Source organism: Furipterus horrens, unplaced genomic scaffold, assembly GCF_987537825.1.
Source record: "Furipterus horrens unplaced genomic scaffold, mFurHor1.1.pri manual_scaffold_5, whole genome shotgun sequence".
NCBI classification, from domain to species: Eukaryota; Metazoa; Chordata; class Mammalia; order Chiroptera; family Furipteridae; genus Furipterus; species Furipterus horrens.
Window position 1 is genome coordinate 75,293,140 of NW_028327175.1, and position 23,683 is coordinate 75,316,822.

A 23,683-nucleotide genomic window follows, 5' to 3' on the forward strand; every position below is an offset into this window, starting at 1 on the left:
TGTGAATTTGACCTACTTTACACCTCAACAAGCAGTGCGTAAGAACTGATTCAGCCTTGGCTGGTGTAGCTCAGTAGACTGAGTGCCAGCCTGTGAACTGAAAGTTCAATTTCCAGTCACGGCACGTGCCTGGGTTGCGGGCCAGGCTCCCAATTGGGAGCATGTGAGGGACAACTGATTGGTGTTTCTCTTGTGCATCAAGGTTTCTCTCCTTCACTTTCTTCCTCCCTTCCCCCTCTTTATAAATAAAATCTAAAAAAACAAACAAAAAAAACATGATTTATATCTTCCAAAACCTGACATTGTCGAATTTCCTAATTTCTGCTAATCTAATGGGTTAATAAAAAATGATACCTCCTTATGACTGAAACATATACTCCCGAGTAGTACTCCTGAATAGTAATAATCTAAGCATCTTTTGATACATTAGTAACAAAAGCATCTTTTATTCATCATTAATATTTCCTCCACTGAATTATCTGCTCAAGGGTTTGTTCATCTTGAAATTAGATGGTCAGGTTTTTTTGTTTTTTTTTTTTTTTTTTACCTAATTTTTAGGAGTTGATACATTCTGCACATTAAGACTTTATATTCTATAAATACAGTCTCCTAGCTTTATCTTCCTTTTCATTTCCTCTTTTTATATCTTTTTACCCTCTATTTTCCCATCATGCCATGCTGATTAAGACCTCCACCAACAACAGCTATGGAAATAGTGCTAGTGAGCACTCTTATCTTGCTCCAATTTTAAGGGCAGATTTTTAAAAACTCTTAATTGAAAATGATTTCTATTTCTTTCTTTCTTTGTGGGATACCTTTTATCAGATCAAGGAAATTCTTTTCTAATCCTAGTTTCCGAGTTTCTATCATGACAAGGTGTTTAACATTATTAAGTGATTTTTCCTCTCCACCTACAGAATCTATCATAAATTCTCTCCTGTATTCTGCTGAAGTGGTGAATGACATTTGGAGGCATTCTACACGAAAGTACCTTTGCATTTGTGGAAGAAACTCAGATTTGTAACAGTTTTATCTTTTAAAGACTACATTTCCAAATTTGAATTTCCAATAAATCTATTTAAAATTTTGACATGTATTTTCTGATTTTTTAAATCCTCCCCCAAGGATGTTTATTGTTTTCAGAGTGAGAGATCAAGGGAGAGTGAAAGAAACATTGATGTGACAGAGAAACATCAATCGGTTTCCTCCCATACCCGCCCCAACCTGGGACTGAACCTGCAATTTAGATACTTTCCTTGACCAGGAATCAAACACACAACCTTTTGGTATATTAGATGATGCTCCAAACAACTGAGCCACCCACTAGGGCTGACATGTATTTTAATGGGAAAAAAAACTGTAATTTTCTTTACATACTCTTGGTATTAGGGTTCTGCTGGCCTTATTAGAATGATCTGAAGAAATAGCTCTTTTTCTATGCTCTTGAAGAAGAGAGTGACATGATCTTTTAAAAGTTTAGTTTAAGAGAATTTGGCTCTAAAACCAACTGGATCAGTTGTTTTTCTACATAGGAAGATTTTAAACCACTGATTACCTATCTGTAATAATTACAGCACTATTCAGGCTTCCTAGCTCTTCTTGAGTATGTTATGATGAATTCCATTTTCCTAGAAATCTGTCAATTTCTAAGTTTTCAAATTTACTGGTATAAAGTCTACAGTATTTTTTAATATTCAATCTTTATTGTATTTTTAGATGTATCCACTTACGCATTTCAGTCTTTATTTGTGTCTTGTCTTTACTTTCTTGTTCACTACCCAAATAAATTACCTTTCTTTCTTAACCTTTTTAAGGTTTCAACTTATGATATTTTTAATCTTTGCTCTTGTCTTTCCCAATTCTAATTCATATCTCTTCATTTTCTTTGTATATTCTAATATTCCTTTTCTATTTTAAGTTAAAGGTACAGCTCCATTTTCAGCTTCTTTCTCAAGTATTATTCAAAGATAAATTTCCCTTCAAATATGAATCTCATTGCAACCTACAAATTTTGATTGGTGGTATTTTTATTATCATTGACTTGTGAATATTTTAAACTTCTATTATGATTTCTTCTTAGTCCTATTGTTATTTAGAAGAAAAAATAATTTTAAATGCATAGTTTTTTTTAAATTGTATTTTTTATTTATTTCTAAGGGTAGAGCATGTGCCCAGAAAATACAGCCTGCAGGATACTGATTCTTTGAAATGTGTTAACTTGTGTTAACTTGTGCTTTGTACCTAGTACATGTTCAGGTTTTGTGTGTTTGCATATTCCAAAGGATGTAGTGTTCATTAAACCATGCTTAAATAAGTACTTAAAATCTGCTAGATTAATTTTTATATCCATGAATCATCAGTAATTGATAAAGGTATTTAAATTTTTTTCCAATATGATAGTAAATTTGTCAATATTCACTAGTTTGTTCAAATTTTGATTTATATATTTCGAGTCTATTTTATTAGGTGATTTCAAATTTAAAACTGCTACATTTTACTGGTAAATTGGACTTATTACAGTGATCCTCACTCTCCTCAATAATGCTTTCTTTTGCCTTTAAGTGTACTTTGCTAATGTTAATGTAACATTTTCTTTTAGTTCGTATTTGCCTGAAATATTATTTTCTATCCTTTATTTTCACTCTTTCTATATACTTATGCTTTCAGAGTATCTTTTTTAAAAGCATTTAACTTAAAGAAATCCAACTGATATAAAGCTGCCTTTTATAAGCAGAGATTAGGTAATCTAAGAAGTCTGTGCAGAAGGTATCCAGTCATGTAATAGGAAAAAGAGACATTTACTGAAGTTGCCCATAGCTGAGGCCTTCTGAATCATCTGAATAGTTTCTGTGGAGGAATGTTTAAGCTTAACTCACAATTTGACACAAATCTGTTGCTCTACTTGCTCATTTTGAATGCGATGGCCACACAGTACACGTGCTCACTCTATAGTGTCTACCACCCCCATTGACTAGAACCGTGAGATCGTCATTATCTCACATGCGCATTCCAGTTCACTCTCCTTGGCTGCCAGGTTACATTGATGTTGCACAAAATGTTCTCATTATATTAACAATGGCTGGACTTTTCCCAGATAGACTTGGTATATTTTTCATCTCTATTTTCCTTCTGTTTTTATGCCATTGTCTTCCTTTCTTTACTTTTATTTGAAGTGACTTTAAATGTTCTTTTTCCACATCTTAATTCCTTTTCCCTATTCTACAGGCTCCCAGTACATATTAACTGTTAATTGTTATCCTTGAAATTTTACCATACAAATTAAACTTTTGTCAAAAGTTAACTTGCAGCCCTCTCTCAAAGAGTATATTTCAACTCTTATTTCCCTCTTGTCAACCTAAATATTATCGCTGCCCAGTATTTTAGTTATTTCCTCCTCGCCTTCCACTTTTATCTTTTAATTAAATTATTGGGTTTTATTATGGTAGGGTATCAATGAGAGTAGCTGATGATTCACAAATATGTTATTTTATACTCATGTATCTCTACATGTCACTATAATCAGGACATTTTCCTTAAACTTGAGAGTTAAATATCCAAGTTAAATATCCTACACTGCATGTCTGTCCAAATGACACTTAAAACTTCCCAAAAGGAGTTTCTACTTCCCAGTTCTCTCCGCAGACTTCATCTCAGTCAATGCTGTTAACATCTACCCAAACCAAAATACCCAGTCCTGACTGATTCTTCACTCCCCTTAATCTTTTTTTTTCTTTTGACATACTCATATTTTTTAAAATATGCTTTGTTTATGCTATTACAGTAGTCCCAACTTCCCCTCCCTTTGTTCCCCTTCACCCAGTAATCCCCCTCCCTCCAGCTGACTCCCCCCTAGTCCATGCCCATTGGTTGTGCATATAGTTCTTCTCAACATCTTCCTATCTACTCCACTCCCTCCTACTATGTTTCTTAATTCCTGTACCATTTCCCTCCCTTACCCCCCTCACTCCTCCCCACTGACCTCCCCCTAAAATGTTCCCCATACCTATAATTCTTTTCCCACTCTCGTTGTCTTAGTCTGCCTTTGTTTCAATTCCTTAGCTTCTGTTGTTGGTTGTTGTGATATAGTTTTCACTTTAATGTTCATAGTTTTGATCCTCCTCCTCCTAAACAAGTCCATTTAACATTTCATATAACAGTGGTTTGGATCTGATGAACTCTTTGAGTATTACTTTGTCCTGGAAGCACTTTCTCTGCCCTTCTATTCTGAATGACAGTTTCGCTGGATAGAGTAATTATGGCTGTAGGTTTTGTTTTTCATTACTTTGAATATTTCTTGCCAGTCCCTTCTAGCCTGCAGAGTTTCTTTTGAGAAATCAGCTGATAGTCTTATTGGGACCCTTTTGTATGCAATTCTCTTCTCTCCTGCTGCCCCTAAGATTCTTTCTTTATCCTTAATTTTTGACATTTTGATTATAATGTGTCTTGGAGTGGTTCTCCCTGGATCCAGTTCCCTTGGAACTCTCTGTGCTTCCTGGACCTGTAAGTCTATTTCCTTCCCCAAGTTAGGGAAGTTCTACTTCATTATTTTTTCACATAATTTTTCCATTTCTAGTTCTTCTTCTTCACCTTCCGGCAGCCTCACAATTCGGATGTTGGCCCGCTTATAGCTGTCCCATAAGTCTCTGAGCCTCTCCTCATTTTCCTCACTTCTTGTTTCCTCTTTCTGCACTGGTTGACTGTTTGTTCCTTCTCTATGTTCTGATTTTTTGATTTGATCCCTGGTTTTCTTGTCCTCATCACTAGTTTTGTATGTGTTTTTGTTCATCTCAGTAGGACTAGCCTTCATTTCTTCCCTGTCTTATTTAAGATCTACTGTTAGGTCTGGAAGCATTTTTATAACCAAAACTCTGAACTGAGCCTCAGAAAGATTTCCTGTCTGCTGAGCTGTTAGATTAGATATTTGCTGCCTGGTCAGCTGTGTCACCGGGATCTCTATCATAATCTGTACCACCCTGACGGTTTTGTGATTACCTTTTCTTTTTGGACAGGGCTGTCACACCTCCTACACTACAGGGGGCAGAGCCCTGTGCACTTGTCACAACCTGGCGACCCGTCTCACCACGCTATAGCGTTTTCTGTGGGGGTGGGGTCCAAGATGGATTCCTGCTGTTCAATCTCTGCTGAGAGACCAGGAGCCTCCTCCTCCATCCTCACCCCTCTGGGCCTCACAGTCCAAGGCAACGGAGGTCTGCGTTCCCCTTCTTTGGAATCGCAAGCTGATGGGTCTGGTCTGCAGCTGGGGTGCTCCCTAAGTGCTTCTCACCTACCCCTAAATATGGGTGTCTGTGCTTACCGCTGTCCTGCCTCCATCGCTGCTGCTGCTATGGACAGCATAGCTTGAACTCTCCTCCTCGGCTTCTCCCCTCCTACCTGTCCGGATGAGCACCACTTCTTTATAACTTCATATGTTAAACTTCCATTTATTTTCTGTAACTTCTGGTTATTTCTGGTTTTGCAGTAGTTGTATTCCTTCTTAGTTGTGGAGTGAGATGGAGTGTTTCAGTCTAGGCCTCCATCTTGGCCGGAAGTCCCCCCTTCATCTTACACTCAACTCATTCTATTATTTAAAATTCAAAAATATTCTCAAATCTCTTCGCTTTTCTTAATCTTCACTATCATCTCCTAGGCCAAAAGCCAAACTCATCCTCCTTCCCCTCTTTAACTTTAGTGCCTTTCCAAGTCAATCTCCACATGACACTAGAGTGATCTTGTAGAAATGTGTGTCAGATCAATAACTTCTCTCCTGCCCACTTCATCTAATATCATTCTTTTTTTCACTCATTCACTTCAGCCCCAATATCTTCATACAAAGCCTTTTCCTTTTCAATATCTTTTTTTCTGACCTTTGCTTTTGCCTAGAGAGCTCTTCCTCAACTGCTAATTCTTACATTGTAGATCCCAGCTCAGAAGTCAATTCCTAAGAGAAGTCCTCCCTGAGTGCTCTAATTAATGTAGGCCCCTTTTAGTTACTTTCTAAGAAATTAGTGTTTTCCCTCATAGTAATAATCAGTTGTCACTTATCATGTTTGTATTTTGTTTATTATCTGTCTTTCCCACCATAATGAGCTTTACAGGGCAATCTCACTTGTTAACTGATGTAATTCCAAGCTATAGTACAGTGCTTGGCACATATTAAATGCTCAATAAATATCTGCTGAAGGAATAGATAAATTACTATCACAAATACGTATGAACCACTTAATACTCAGTAAACTAAGTAATAGTGATTAAAGACAACAGAACATAAAAATCAGGAAGAGCAAAGAACTCTACCTCAATCTATCACTGTCAAAACCAATTGTATTTATAAATCTCTTTCTTCACAGATTTTCTAATAAATTTTACTCCCAATTTTTCTAACAGAATTAATTTTAGGCTGGAAACTTATACCCTTTGAGAAATACAAATTTCAGTGTTAGTTCAAGCTGAAAGATTTTTCCTAAGAAAACATATTCACCATAATAGATTATGTGAGACTAAATATAGGAGCCAACTAATTATTACAGAAAAAAATAAAATTATCAGAGATACTTTGTCTCTAAGCCTAGAAGGTTTCGCAAGCACATAGTAACAACATTTGAAAGAATAAGCTACTTAAACAATAACCTATTTAAACAACATTTAAAGGAATAATTAAGCTATTTAAACACCAAAAAATTTAAAAGGAAAACACATTCTTTTAGTAAAACAAGTATGAAACTCTTACTGGGACAAAAAACTAGACAAGTGACACTATGAGTCTCAATATAAACAACCCATGTAAAATACGGCAAATAGAATCCAGCAGCTCACTATAACAAAAAACAATGACTACGTGACCACGTTGGGTTTATATCAAGAAACAAGAGCAATTAAATATTAAGAAATCTAATAACAGAATTATTCCTTATGGTCATTAGATCAAAAGTGAAAAATCTTCATGATCATTTCCACTGATGCTAAAAAGACTATAAAGTCAGCAAGCACCCTTGCTACAAATCTATAAAATAACAAACAGGGGGTATTTCCTTAGCGCGATTTAAAGAAGAGTGCGCGCGCGCGTGCGCTGTGTGTAAAATCAACCTAAAAGCCAGAATTATTCTTACTAGGGAAATACTAGAGCAAGGATTGGCAAACTATGGCCCAAAGGTTATTTCTAGCCTGTCACCTGGTTATATAAATAAAATTTTGTTGGAAGACAGCTACACCCATTCATTAACCTATTGTCTATGGCTACTTTTACACTACAATGGTAGAGTTGAAAATATTTACTATCTGGCCCTTCAAAGTGTGAGTTTGACAACCCTTGTACTAAAGCATTCCTATTCAAGATAGAAAAAGACAGATGTTTACCATCAAACAATGGTTTCCAGAAATATCATGCAATCAGACATTCAACTAATATTCAACTTTTACAACTGCCTTTATATCTGTGAATGTATCACTGATTCCTTCTGAGTCTGTCCCTTCTCCCTTGCCATTATATCCACTGCATCCAATGGCAGCTATAATTCATGCATACCTAACGCAACCAAAGTGATCTTTTAAGTGACTAAGTTTTCTTTAATAAAGTGGAAACTATACTGCATCTCAATAGAATATACTGAAACTACCTGTGTTTTCGATTTTACTGTTTTCTCTAATACACTAGTCCTACACGGGACTTGAAAATACAATTAATAGCATACCTAACATTTGAATGTGGTGTATAGCTCTCTTGTACAAGACACACAAAAATAATAAATCTCACTGTAAAACATACCCTTCCTGAAGAGATAATTCTTGGTTTTCTTCTTCAGGACCACTGCTATCACTCTGTAGTTCAGGTTCATTCTCATCTTTTCCTGGCAGAGTCTCCCAGCTTTCATCACTCGAGGACTGATCTTTTTCTGTACCAGAAAATCGATGAGGCAGAGAAGCAGACCATTCTCCATCACTGCATTCTGAACTGCAAATTTAGAAGAAATATATGTGCATTTATCATTTGGAGTTTAACCAGGCATCATGGTATAAGGTGGACTACTGATGCCACACATGCTTCATCGGGTGCCAATTCAATTTTAAAAATATTTTTTAAATAAATAAATATATTCAGTAGAATGTAACTTTTTCAAATGAATAGAGCATATGGCAAGTTATGGAATTATCAACTTATTTTCTTCATTAAAGTAAATAATTTCATGGTGCTTAGATATAGGTTCTTCATATTTTAGACATGTTTCTTACTAAAAATTTAAATGTAATTTGGTAATTACAAATTAAATGCTATGTAGAACAAATGATAATAGATTTATTATTCGCCTGGCCTGACTAAAACAATTTTCTAATTATATATTGATAAACTGATGAAATATCCTCTATGGAAAAATTTCTATTATGTTTTAAAAGCTTAACTATATTTTCATTTTTTTCCACAGACTTCATAATGAAGAGAGATTCAAATTCATATGAAGTAGTACTAATAAACTTTTGGTGAAATTCTTTGGTAGGACTGTGAACACAAAATATTGAATATATTTCAATTCAAGAGACAAAATGTACAATAAAAGGGTAAATAGCCTCAGAAAATTAATTTTGGTTATATTTAACTTTGGTTAATTTGGCTACTAATTTAACTACTCTTAAAACACCAGTCATACTACCAAAGGCAAAAATATTACTTACCAATGTTAAAAATAAATCTTAAATGCCCCTTCCAACCATATCAACCATTCTGGTCAAGAATCCCTTAAAGATTTCCTTTTGTGCACCGACTTTTGAGAAACCAAAAAATAACAAATTTTATTTATGTTTTTGAAAGGAAGTGATAATTGGTAAGAATTTTTTTTCTTTTTGATGACAATATATATTTAATACTTTTACTAGTTAGTGAGTTCCTCCTTCTATAAGTAGATGAACTCAAGAGACCAAAATGCTATTAACAAAGAGCAGCTCTAATCTGAGCACTGAGATCTTGGAAGAAAAAAAATAAAATCAATATTCAATTTTCAATAAACGATGGGCAGTGTGGCATAAACATTCTGGCAAAGGAATGCAATATAGCTTCAGAATAGCAAATAAAAGACAATAAAATGCAAATAAAATGTCTAAAATTTTGTGTGACCCAAAGAATACTCGAAGAGCAAGTAAATCAATTCTAGGCTTCCATTAGTATCAAAATGTACCAAAATATAGATTTAAAGGAGCTTATTGAACTAAGTTTCCTTAACTATGAAGCTTCTGAAATTTAAAGCTAAATTACCAACTCCAATTCTGATATGTCTTTAACAATACAGACAATTAATATGCCTGTATTAATTTGTGGCAATTTTTGACATACTAAAGAAAACCTCATTTTTGTAATCATTTTACTCAGAGTACGATTCTGTTCAGAAAGTGAACACATGAAACTTCTGAAGTTTTCTGAATTAATGAAATAATTAATAGAATATCTCTAAATTTTAATACAGAAAGAATATCTATCATCAATAGTTAATATATTTAGAAAGCTTATGTCAAAGATTGGCAAACCACACCATTAAGCCAATTCTGGCCCTGCTGCCTTTTAAAAAATGATCTATAAGCTAAAAATGGTTTTTTACAAGTTTATCTTTGATTTTGTCTCTTAGTCAGCAAACCCTAAAATGTTTACTATCTGGCCCTTTATGAAAAAGTTCGCAGACCCCTGGCCTCTATCATTATACATAACCCTCACCTCTAAGTATATAATTTTAAAATATATATCCCCAGCCCTGACCACCATACTAAGCTTTCACCATCACTAACTGCCCACCAGACATTTTTATATTTCATACTCCTTTTCAAAAGTTGCATTTTTTACACAAAATCCATCTGCCAAGTAAGTCCCTTTCTTCATTTTCTAACTGCTAATGGTATTACCCTGCTTTTTAAGATTTAAACATATCTTCTTCTCTTCAAACTCCCCACGATTAAGTCCTTTCTAGCCTTCCATTCTGTCTGTACAACGGCTCTTATATCCTAGCTTCTTTTTCTCTTTTCCAAAAATATCCCTCATTCAACTTCTTTTCTCCAAACCTAGACTTTAACCAATTATTAATTGGTGTCCCTAAATTTAATCCACTCTCTCAACTCACTTAAACATGCATTCTGATTATCACTATCACTTCCATGTATATCAAATAGTAAATTTTTAGTATTACTCCAAAACCCTCAACAGTTCTTTTTTCCTAAAATACGTGTCACAAACTTAAGCCATTTGTTTACTGTCTTCACATTTTTTGCTACAGTTGTACATTAATACTGTGTCCTAATAGCAGTTGGGAACACAGATTTTGGAGTCAACCTGCCTGATTTGAATCCACCACTTATTAACTGTGAAAAAATTACTTAACCTCTCTATGCCATTATTACTTCACTTATCAGGTAAATATACCAGTATGTAATAGCTCACTGAGTATGTATGAAGAGTAAAATAAGTTAATATATGCAAAACATTCTAACAGTGCCGGGTAAATAATTAGCCATCAATAACTGTTAGCAAATCTTTTTTTAACAACATATTTTTTTTACTCAAATACATTTAGTTGCCTCCTAAGCAATACCCTAAAAATTCCAAATTTGAAGCCCTGGCTGTTGTGGCTCAGTGGATTGAGCATTGGCCTGCAAACCAAGTGTCGGTGGTTTTGATTCCCAGTCAGTACGTAACTAGGTTGCACGTCAGGTCTCCAGTTGGGGTCGCGTGAGAGGCAACCACACAGTGAAGTTTCGCTCCCTCTCTTTCTCCTCCCTACCCCAATAAATAAATAAATAAATATTGTAAAAATTAAAATAATTGCAAATTTGATGAGCTAATTATATTTATTCTGATCCCATTAAAATAAATAAATAATGATAAATAATAATTCTTGTCTGTGTGTCAGTTAATATATTTCACTCACTGGGAAAATTCTAGCCTATAAAAAAAAGTTTAAACTTTGAATGGCATTTATGACTTACTACAATTTGATTCCAGTTACTAGTACATTCTTACATGCAACTCTTCTTTTACATACGTAAATGCTCTATTCCAAATACTGTCCCTCAAGTGTGAACTTTCGCCACAACCAGTTATCTACCATCAAGAATGTCTTCACAATCATTTCACCTTTTGTCCCTTTCAGACTCAGATTATTCCTTCACGATCCTCTCCTATAAAATTATTTGTTTTTCAGTTAATTCATGAAATAGACACCTTGTTTATCACTCTAACTCACAACAGCACAGCTACTTCTTTAACAATGCATTTAAAGGTATTTTTCCTACATACAAAATCACAGTTTCTTTAATAATAACTAGGAAAGCGTCCAAAGAGATCACCCTGAATAGTGATGTACCTGTAAGCTCTTGGGAGTTAAACTAAGACTGTACAATTGCCTGTTTTATTAAAAAGAAAAAAAAATTATTTTTAGAAAGAGGGGAAGGGAGACAGAGAGGAAAACATCAATGTGTGGTTGCCTTTCACACACCCCCCAACTGGGGACCCGGCCCACAACCCAGGCATGTGCCTTGCCTGGGAATAGAACCAGCGACCCTTTGGTTTGCAGGCTGGTATTCAATCCACTGAGCCACACCAGTCAGGGCATTGCCTGGTTTTAAATAGAGAACTTTTGGTAATGTTAGTTTCTTTCTTTTTGAAAAGGGCCAAAAATTAATCCTCTTTAAAGTATGTTCCAGAAATTAATATACATTTGTGACATAAATGATAGAAAGTAATACATGAACAATTTCCTATTAATATTTCATTCTTAACATTCTTTATGACCAAGGTCAAACTTAATGTCTATTACTAATTTAAAGCTCTAAAAGTCCAAACTGGCTTATAGGGATAGTCAGGGGAGACTATGCAACTATGATTAAGATATTTTACTAAAAACAATAAAAAGCAAAGAACCTACCACAGACAATTTCCTTATTGAAGAAACAAAGTACTATAATTCCATATTTTCTGTCAGGTGAAAGTTCAATTTATGTCAGCCTCTTTTTCACCCCGAGTGGTGGAATGTCACATTGAATAAGAGCAAGCTTTGAAGTTAGATAAATTTGGGTTAGGATTCTGGCTTGGTACTTACTAGTGATGTAAGCCCAGACATCTAACTTTCCTAAACTCACTTTTCCTCATCTGTAGGACACAAAATCAATGTACAAAAATCTACTGCTTTTCTATACACTAACAAAGACACTTCAGAAAAAGAAATGAAAATAACAATTCCTTTTGTAATTACAACCAAAAGAATAAAATACCTAGGAATAAACTTAACAAAGGATGTGGACTTATATACCAAAAACTACAAAACATTATTAAAACAGACAATGAAAAAGACACAAGGAAAGATATTTCATGTTCATGAACTGGAAGAATCAACATAGTTAAAATGAGCATATTACCTAAATCAATGTACAGATTTAATACAATCCCCATTGAAATCCCAATCTCATTTATTAAATAGAATAAAATATCATCATATTGGAATGGAACCACAGAAGACTCTGAATAGGCAAAACAATCCTAAGAAAAAAGAACAAAGTTGGAGCTATCACAGTAGCTGACTTCAAATTATACTATAGAGCTACAATAATCAAACCAGCATCGCATAGGCAGATAAACAGATACACAAACCAATGGAACACAAATGAAAGCCCAGAAATAAAACATGAAAGCCCAGAAATAAAACATGTACATGGGCAAATACTGCTTGACACACAATGGAGAAAAGAAAGCCTTTTTAATAAATGGTGCTGGGAAAATTGGAAAACTACATGCAAAAGAATGAAACTATATTAGTCTGTCCCCATGTGTATAAAAATTAAAATGCATCAAAGACCTAAATATAAGACCTGAAACAATAAATTACTTAGAAGAAAACATAGGCACTAAACTTGTGGACCTTGGGTGTAGATAACATTTTATAAACTGAACCCAAAGGCAAGGAACATATTCACAAATAAATGAGACTATATCAAACTAAAAAGCTTCTGCACAGCAAAAGAAACCAACAGCAAAACAAAAATGCAATCAAGAAAATGGGAAATGATATTTGCAAACAACAACTCCAACATGGGGTTACTATCCAAAATATATAAAAACTCTCAATACAACTCAACACCAAACAAACAATCCAATAAAAAAATGAGCAGAGGATCTGAACAGACCACCTCTTCCAAGAAGACATACAAATGGCCAACAGATACATGAAAAGATGTTCAACGTCACTAGCTATTAAGGAAATGCAAATTAAAATGTGGACCCTAGTGCACTGTTAGTGGGAATGAAACCACTGTGGAAAATGGTATGGAGTTTCCTTAAAAATTTTTAAATGGAACTGCCTTTTGACACAGTGATCCCACTTCTGGGAATTTATCCTAGAAATCCCAAAACACTAATTAAAAATATATGCACCCCTATGTTCATAGCAGTGTTCTTTACAATAGCCAAAGTCTGGAAACAGCCCAAGTGTCCATCAGTAGATGAATGGGTATAAAAGCTGTGATATATTTACACAATGGAATTCTATACAGTTATAAAAAAGAAGGAACTCTTACCCTGTGCAACAGTATGAATGGACATAGATATTATTATGCTAACTGAAATAAGCTAATTAGAGAAAGACAAATACCATATGATCTCACTCATATGTGTTATCTACTTAACAAAATAAACCAACTAACAAAATAAAACCAGAAGCATGGACACATGAAACAGCCTGATAGATATTGGGGAGGGGGGGGGCAGGGGAGGGCTGGAAGTGATTAGCTAAAGAACATCCATGCATATATGCAAAGCCCATGGACAAAGACAACAATGTGGTGAAAGCTGGGGTTGGGGGGTGAGGTGGGGGCAGGGAAAAGGGGGACATCTATATAATAGCGTCAACAATGAAAAAAATCTACAATTAAATACCTATTAGAATGGCTATTATCAACAAAACAGGTAATAACAAGTTTGGGAGAAGCTGTTAAGAAAAAGGAACCATCATTAACTGCCAGTAGGAATGTAAACTGGTACAGCCAGTATGTAAAACAGTTTGGTGGTGCCTCAAAAAATTAAGAAGGGAATTACCATATGACCCAGCAATCCCTCTTCTGGGTACCAACCCAAAAACTCAAAAACATTTATTCTCAAAGATATATGCACCCCTGTGTTCACGGTAGCATTATTCATGGTGGCCAGGGCATGGAGACAACCAAAGTGTCCTTGTTAGAGGACTGGATAAAGATGTGGTACATATATACAATGAAATACTACTCAGCCATAAGAAAAGATGAAATACTGACATTTGCGACAACACAGATGGATCTTGAGAATACTACACGAAGTGAAATAAGTCAATTAGAAAAAGCTAAGACTCATATGATTTCACTCATATGTGGGATATAAAACTGAAACTCATAGACACAGAAAACGAACCAAATGGAGATTACAAGAAAGAAGGGGATAGGAGGGAGTAAAGGGAAAAGGGTCAAATATATGGTGACAGAAGATGATTTGACTTTGGGTGGTGGGCACATGATGCAATACACAGATCACAGAAATGTACACTTGAAACGTATATAATCCTATTAACCAATGTCATCCCAATAAATTTTATTTTTTTTAAAAGAAAATGGTTACCTAAGTAGCTAAAAAAATATCCTTGCTCTTATCTTTTGGTCTACAAAGCATAAATTATTTACTCTTTTATCATCTTTTTAAAAAGTTTGCCAACCCCTGGGGTCCAGAGGAGACACAGGTCAAGGGAAAAGAAACTGTGGGGAGGAAACAGCTCAGTAGTAGCACTGCAGTCAAAGAAAATGAATACTGAGAAAAGTCAACTGTGGAAATTAGGAGGTCACTATTAACATTACAGAATAGACAAATAGTATTGAGAGTTAGATTTGGAGGCATTTAAAAGAGTGGATAGTGAAGGAATAGAAGCTATGTGTGTGGAACGTTTATTCTGAAAATTCTGCAATGAAAAAGAAAACAAATAGGCAAAGTAGTTAATAATAGAGGGAGCAAGATCAAGTGAAGGTTTTCCCCAGACTTACAAAAAGTGGAGAATGAAAGGAAGAAAGAAGCAACCTAGGAATAAGGATAACAGAAAAAGTAAATGTCAGATATGACTGTAGGCAGAGAATTAGAAAAGTTACCTCTCCTCATTGAAAAATTAAAACTAGAAATACTGAGATATTCTCATATGGAGAAGAGGAAAATAAGAAAGTTCATGTTTAACTATTTCAGTATCTCCAGGAAAGCAGGAGGCAAAGTTATTTACTAAGAGTGACAGGAGTTTATAGAACTAAAAGTAAAAAGAGAAAGAATTTAAAAATAAGTTCTCAAAGAGAATAAGCAACAGAACAAATAGGATATAAAAGAATTGTGGAACAAAGGACCATTTGTTCTTGATTACAAAAGCACATGGGTTAAACATTTTAATTTCTCAAAGTAAAAACTAAATTAAGAACCTCTTTAATTTTCATATGGTCTATCACTAGTATTGTATCCCATTAGCATTTAGAACTATATTCCACAGCAGACAACTATAACTTACTAGAATGTTACACTCTTTACATATTCAACTGTGAACAAAAACAACTTTTTCACATATGGAATGAAATTGTATGTGATTTTGACTTCCGGCCAAGATGGAGGCTTAGACAGACACGCTCAGTTTGCCTCTACAAGTACAAAGGAATACAACTACCTCAAAACAAAAGAAAACCAGAAATTCCAGAAAATAAAACTACATCTGGAAGCCCAACGTACGAAGTTATAAACCAGCCATGCTCGTCAGACGGGTAGAAGGGGTGAAATCGGAACCAGAACAGAAAGGTCGGGCCAGTCTCCCAGTGGAGAATAACGGTAGGAATCCATCTTGGACCCCTGCCCCCACACAAAGAGCCACAGCGCAGCGAAAAAGGTTGCAGACGAGTGGTGACGAGTACACGGGGCTCTGCCCCTTACAGCCCGCCCAGGAAGCAAAGCAAAACACAAATATGTCAAAATGAAGCAGACGACGATTGAAATCCCGGTGATGCAGCTCACCAGGCAGCAGATGAGGAACCTGACAAACAAATAGGAAACCTTTCAGAGGCTCAGTTCAGAGCTATAGTTATAAGGTGGCTTACAGAATTAACAAAAGATTTGGAACAAGACAGGTGAGGAATGAAAGCTACTCATACTGAAATGAACGAAAACACATACGAGGCAAGTGGTGAGGAAATAAAACCCAGAGTTCAAATCAACAAACCGGAACACAGGGAAGGAACAAACAGTCAACCAGTGCAGAAAGAAGAAACAAAAAGTAAGGAAAGTGAGGATAGGATCAGAAACCTCTGGGACGGCTATAAGAGACCAAACATTTGGATTATAGGATTGCCAGAGGGCGAAGAAGAACTAGAAATGGAAAATTTATGTGAAAAAATAATAAAGCAGAACTTCCCTAACTTGGGGAGGGAAAATAGACTTACAGGTCCAGGAAGCACAGAGTTCCAGAAAAACTGGACCCAGGGAGAACCACTCCAAGACACATTATAATCAAATTGTCAAAAATTAAAGATAAAGAGAGAATCTTAAAAGCAGCAAGAGAGAAGAAAAGAATCATGTACAAAGGGGTCCCAATTAGACTATCAGCTGACTTCTCAAGGGAGACCCTGCAGGCAAGAAGAGACTGGCAAGAAATATTCAAAGTAATGAAAATCAAAAACCTACAGCCACGATTACTCTATCCAGTGAAACTGTCATTCAGAATAGAAGGGCAGAGAAAGTGCTTCCAGGACAAAGTAAAACTGAAGGAGTTCATTAGATCCAAACCACTGTTACATGAGATGTTAAAGGGACTGGTTTAAAAGAAGGAGGATCAAAACTATGAACATTAAGATGAAAACTGCATCACAAGAACCAAAAACAGAAGCTAGGGAATTGAAACAAAGGCAAACTAAATATGCAACAAGAGTGGAAAAAGAACTACAGGTATGGGGAACATATTGGGGGGAGGTCAGCAGGGAGGGGGAAGGGGAGAGGAAGGGAGATGGTACAGGAATTAAGAAGCATAGTAGGAGGGAATGGAATAGACAGAGAGAGGTTGAGAAGAACTATATGCACAACTAATGGACATGGACTAAAAGGGGGGGAGAACTGGAGGGAGGGGGCCACCGGGTGGAGGGGAGCAGTGGGAAGGGAAATTGGGACAACTGTAATAGCAAAATCAATAAAACATATTTTTTTAAAAAAATAGATGCACAGTAACAAATGTTAAAAAAAATTATATGTGATTTCTAGAAAAATAATTTATGTACAAATCCCAGGTAGAAATAAGATCTAGAAGTAAAACCAGCCAAAAGCAACTTCTTCACTAAATCCCTCCAGGAACTGGTTTGTCTGTCCTCCCTGGCATTTATCACATGCGTACATATGCAACTACACAGGAGCCGAGGGAAAAATGAAATTTTAGATAATTTTGTAGAGGATCAAAAACATTATTTTTTGTTTTTACTGAAAATACTCTGGATTGAAATTGCATAAAACATATAACTCCTTGGATTTTCAAAGCCAATAAACTCAACATAATCTAAGCAGTTTAGGACACGAAACCACGTTGTAATACAGTGATACAAATGGAAGGTGTTTAAATATACATACAAGCCTGCTTAATTTAGTATATAAAGCCCAGATGGTATCAGTTTTGAATTGTGCCTGCCTTTCACAACTTTGTTTTTTCCCCTTAATATCAGACTATTATAATCCATTAACTCTCCTGCATGCCCAAAGAACAAACCTGTTTATCTCTAATTTACTCCAAGATTCTATGAACTTGGAAACAAGATAAAATGTTACAACATGTGCTTTAAGATCTTTGTCTTGATCTTTGTCTTGGCTGCTCATAGATGTTTTATTTGTTGGGATACAGGAAGATCAGAGGAGCTTTCATCATGGCCTTCAGCTAACTTAGTATAAAAGAGAAAAGGAGCTTAATTTAATCTCATGATAATTATCCATATATCTTGTCTTCCTCATAAGGTTGGTGAAGACCAGGTAGACGGGAATCATAATTATTTGCATTAAAGAGTACTGGGAACAAATTCTGACACTTAGGAGGTTTCAATAAATCTTTTTTTAATATGTCAAATTGACATCAAATAAATGATTAATATTCTTTTTATTCTCCCAACATTAACAACAAAAGAAGCTGTTGCGACATTTTTATCTTAGGTAAGGTTTTTTACTTTTTAAGCAAGGTTCAGGACTAGGGACAGAAAACCTATGAAAGAAACTTCAAGAGTTATAATAAATGGTTAGGAGATGGCATGCCTCTCTTCAGAACAGCTGGGCTCAAGGTTAAAATGTGCTGACATGGCTGAAAGGGCCTCTTAAACTGAACATCTTGTACTCAAAGAGTTATTCAAAGTTCTCTGGGTATATTTCAAATGAGAAGGATATGAACATTAGCTCTTCGGTCTAATTCCAAGTCTAGCAATTATATGTTGGCTATTAAAATTCTCCTTGCAGTTCTAATTTAATAAGGCATTGCTCAGGTCCTATCAAACATCTCAGAGCAATGCTACCAGTTGCAATACTTATTCCATAGATTGTAATGCCTCAGATGTGATTAAGTGATCATTTAGAAGTCTGGTACTGGCATAAAAACAGACATACAGATCAATGGAACAGAATAGACCAGAAATAAATCCAGGTCTCTATGGTCAACTAATACTTAACAAAGGACAAGGAACATAAAATGGAGTGAAAATAGCCTTTTCAATAAATGGTGCTGGGAGAACTGGACAGGGACGTGCAAAAAAGCGAAACTAGACCACCAACTTACACCACACACCAGAATAAACTCAAGATGGATCAAAAACTTAAATGTAAGCCGTGACACCATAAAAGTTCTAGAGGGAAACACAGGCAAGAAAATTTCAGATGTGCCACATAGCAATATTTTCGCTGTTATATTTCCCACGGCAAAGGAAATAATGGGAAGAATACACAAATGGGACTACATCAAACCAAAGTTTCTGCTCAGCAAAAAGAAAACATCAGCAAGATGAAAAGGAAACCAACCATATGGGAAAACGTATTTGCCAATGATACTTCAAACAAGGGATTGATCTCCAAAACATATAGAGAACTCACAAGACTCAACGCCAAGAAGACAGACAATCCAATTAAAAATGGACAAAGGACTTGAACAGACACTTATCCAGAGGACATACAGAGGGTCCACAGGCATATGAAAGAATGCGCAACATCACTAGCCATCAGAGAGATGCAAATAAAACCACAATGAGATACCATCTCACATCTGTCAGAACAGCTATCATCAACAAATCAACGAGATCACTCTAAGAAGCACCAATAAACAATAGGAGTCACAAAAATGGGGAGACAGAGAAACAACCCCCCATCGAAAGGAAAGGTAGAACCCCGAGAAAGAGTGCTAAATGAAATAGAGGGGAGCAAACTATCAGACGTGGAATTTAAAACATGGATTATGGAGAAGCTCAATGAGCTCAGAGGAAACTACAAAGAACTCCAGAAAAACTATAGGGAACTACTGAAAATTACACCAGCATGAAAAAGGACATAGAAGCTATCAATAAGAGCCAGGAGGAAATGAAGAATACGATCTCTGAATTGAAGAACACAGTAGAAGGAATTAAAAGCAGGCTAGAGGAAGCAGAAGGTCAGATCAGCGAGCTGGAGGACAACTTAGAAAAAAACTCCCAGACAGTGCAACAAAATCAAAAAAGACTGAACAAGACTGAAGAGGTTCTAAGACAGCTGCAGGACAACATGAAACATAATAATATCCATATCATAGGAATTCCAGAAGAAGAAGAAGAGCAAGGGGTAGAAAACCTCTTTGAAAAACTAATGACAGAAAACTTCCCTAACATGAGGAGAGAAAGAGTCACGCAAGTCCAGGAAGCACAGAGGGTCCCAATGAAGATGAACTCCAACAGGCCCACTTCAAGACACATCATAATTAAAATGGCAACATTCAAAGACAAAGAGAGAATCCTAAAAGCAGCAAGAAAGAAACAACTAATAACATACAAGGGAGCTCCAATACGGCTATCATCAGATTTCTCAGCAGAAACACTACAAGCCAGAAGGGAATGGCAAAAAATATTCCAAGCAATGAGAAACAAAGGCCTACAACCAAGAATACTCTACCCAGCAAGGCTCTCATTCAAAATGGAAGGTGAAATAAGGAGTTTCCAAGACAAAAGAAGGCTAAAAGAATATATCTCCACCAAACCAGCACTGCAAGAGATGCTTAAGGGTCAGCTTTAAGAAGATGAAGAAACAGACACAGAGAGGAACACGAGTACAAAGGGGGAAAATGACAATGAATAAGTACTGAAAGAAAGAAGGAACTTCTACCATTTGCAACAACATGGTTGGAACTAGAGACAATTATGCTTAGCGAAATAACCCAGGCAAGAAAAATACCTTATGCTGTCACCTATTAAAGTAAACGAATGAACAACACAAACAAATTAGCAAAATTGAACCAGAGGTATGTAAACAAGGAGTAGACTAACAGTAACAAGGGGGAAAGCGGGAGGGAGAGAAGGGGGTAAGAAGGGGAAGGGTCGAGTCAAAGAACATGTATAAATGACCCATGGACATGGACAACTGGGTGGGGACTGAATGTGGGAGAAGCGGGGGCAGGGTGCAGGGAAGCAAGAGGGGGAAAAATGTGGGACAACTACAATGGAAAAACAAACAAACAAAAAATTTTAGTGGGGGGAAAAATGAAAATATAAAGAATAGAAATGCAAATTCAGTGAATATTAGAAGGACAAGGATTTTCCTTCATACTGTATATTTTTCTCCCTATCTGATCCCTCCAGAGTTTGGCATTCTAAAGAAGTAAGTTAATGACATAAGTTTCTTTGCATAAAACTAATAAGACCAGTTGTTAATAGAGATTTTTTTTTTTTTTAACTAAGACTTTGACTGAAATGTCATGCCTAAAGGAGACATGCTTGGGCTCTGGTTGTTACCAAAAAGCCCTGAGGAACTGGAATTGACTTTCAAAGGTAATAAAAGTCCTCGAGATAAAAGGCCTGGTACCTTGAATGGATGCGCGGTCCATGGCAATCTTTCCAGGGAAGGAATGAAAGTTGTTTTCCTGAAAGATGGCTAGATGGAACCTTAAGGCACAATGGAAAACCAGAAGGACTTGGAAAAGACAGGTGTTTACAGGCAAGGCTGAATATCAGGTATGTGGTTCTGCTTCTGTGCCTTGAAGGGCAGACTTAAGGTCACCCTAAATAAATGTTCCTTGCGTAAGTTCCAGCAGGGTAGAACTAAAGATCATAAGTGATCTTTTTCTGCTCTTGTTGTGTTTATGCAAATGAACAGGATAAATTAAAACTGAACTTAATGCAGTCCCTTTAATGACAAGGAGGGTAATCTTAGGGAGAAAAATCGCGATTCAAGGAAAATCACAATGCTCAGTGGTAGACTATAAAGTAGTGCAGCTAACGGTCTTTAAAGTTTCTTTTCATTTAAAATTTGTTTTCATTTGAAAGTTAAACTATGTCTGTGGCATCATCAAAGATGTTTAATTTACAGGCAAGAAGAATGTCAAATGCCTTGCAACTGGATGTCTTTCCGATAAAACAGTCCTACAGATTTAGACTTGTATGTGGGTTATGTTACATAAATTAACATGTGTTTTCTGTTTTCAAAGGGCATAAGCCTACAATCTCATTACCTGACTGACTGTCTGTACGTATAGGCCTCACTTAATCCTGTATGCATTGCTGCCTCCTGAGACTCAATGGCTTGGCTGAACTAAGTGGCTGGGTTGGTGAAGAATGGGGTGGTCTCTGGGCTTCACTTTAAAACTGGTTTCTCTTTTCTATCCTAAAGGCTTGGACAGAAAGAGCCCAGAGGTCTGAGAGGGGGGAAACCCAAACTATTTCCCTCAGCCCAAACTAAGTATAATGGGCAAAAGCGTTTTGACAGGTGAGATGTACCTGGCACACCTCCCTCCAAAGAAGCCCTTCTTTTCCCTAATGTGGGACATTGAAAAATTAATACCTGTCTTTTGTCATCTAGTGGTTATGGATTGAATGATGTCCTTTAACCTTGTTGCCAAATCTGTTGCCTCCAGAATACAACAAGGATGCCAGCCTGTTAAACCAAACACGCCATTGTCCGGGGACAGCCAACCAACCTGGAGTCTGCATGATCCTTCCCCATGTGGGAAGGCCACCCTCCCCTCCACACCCCCACTCTTATTAGGGATTTCTGGACCTAAGGGTAGGTAGGACGATGACCATGTCCAGTTTGAAGCAGCTAGAGGAGCTCGAGACCTTCGCCTATTGTAAAGGGTCTTAAGTCTGAGAGGGAGGGATTGTTATTTTTTATTATTAAAATAATTAATTAATTATTTAAAAAAGAAGAAGAAGAATATATGAAAGGGTGAGGCAGTAGAGCTTGTATGTATGACCCATGGGCATGGACTTGGGGGGGATTGTTGGGGGAGGGGGGGTGCTGGGTGGAAGGGAGCAAAGGGAAAAAATTGGAACTATTGTAACAATATAATCAATAAAATATACTTAAAAAAAAAACAAATCAACAAACAACAAGTGCTGGCAAGGATGTGGAGAAAAGTGAACCCTAGTGCACTGTTGGTGGGAATGCAGACTGGGACAGCCATGATGGAAAACAGCATGGAATTTCCTCAAAAAACTAAAAATGGAACTGCCTTTTGATCCAGTGATTCCACTGCTAGGATTATACCCAAAGAATCCTGAAACACCAATTCAAGAGCCTATGCACCCCCATGTTTATAGCAACACTATTCACAATAGCCAAGTGCTGGAAACAGCCTAAGTGCCCATCTGTAGAGGAGTGAATCAAAAAACTGTGGTACATTTACACAATGGAATACTATGTAGCAGAAAGAAAGAAGGAACTTCTACCATTTGCAACAACATGGATGAAACTAGAATTATGCTTAGTGAAATAAGCCAGGCAGCGAAAGACAAATACCATATGATATCACTTAATACAGGAAACTAATGAACAACACAAACAAGTAAAATAGAACTAGAGGTAAGTAAAAAAGTAACAGACTGAGAGTGACCAGGGGGAGGGAAAAGGGGGGAAGGGGGAAAAGGAGGGAAAGAAGGGGAAGGGTCTAGTCAAGGAACTGGTTTGAATAACCCATGGACATGGACAACAGAATGGGAATTGAATGTGGGAGGAAAGGGTGGGCAGGGTGGGGAGGCAGTGGGAGAAAAAGTGGGACAACTGTAAGAGAAAAACAATAAAAAATAAAAATAAAAATTGATAGTCAAGAAAACTACCCCTGTTTAGGTTGGCAGCTAGCATAAAAATTTCAACTTCATTAGATGACATTAGCCTGACTATTTAAAGCAAACAAAAGAGGTTTTTATTTTTGATTGGTATGTCTACAGTAGAGAAGGTAGAGACAAATTATTTTCTCCAAAAAGCAAAAAATGTCAGGAAAAATGCAACAACTTTATACTTTCAAAACACGGTACCTAAAACTCTAAGTTGCTTTTTAAAAAATAGTTACCTAGAGATATAATAGAGTTCACAAACTTATCCAAAAATCTTAGGGCTGAATATGTCTTGGAATTTAGATTTTTTTAATCCCTGATACTTAGAAACTACCTAACAATTCCTAGTGGGGTCCAAGCCAGCACCCAATAATCA

The 23,683-nt window shown here is 36.2% G+C and overlaps 1 protein-coding gene across 2 annotated transcripts in view; it reads right to left on the minus strand.

Moving 5' to 3' along the window:
* The window catches only part of PJA2 (praja ring finger ubiquitin ligase 2), an 84,793-nt gene that overhangs the window by 29,952 nt on the left and 31,158 nt on the right, over positions 1–23,683 (minus strand). For both annotated transcript variants that reach the window (XM_090276549.1, XM_090276550.1), the window contains exon 5: positions 7,763–7,948. In XM_090276549.1, coding sequence (XP_090132675.1) covers positions 7,763–7,948 — 186 coding nt within the window. The remainder of the gene's footprint in view (positions 1–7,762; positions 7,949–23,683) is intronic.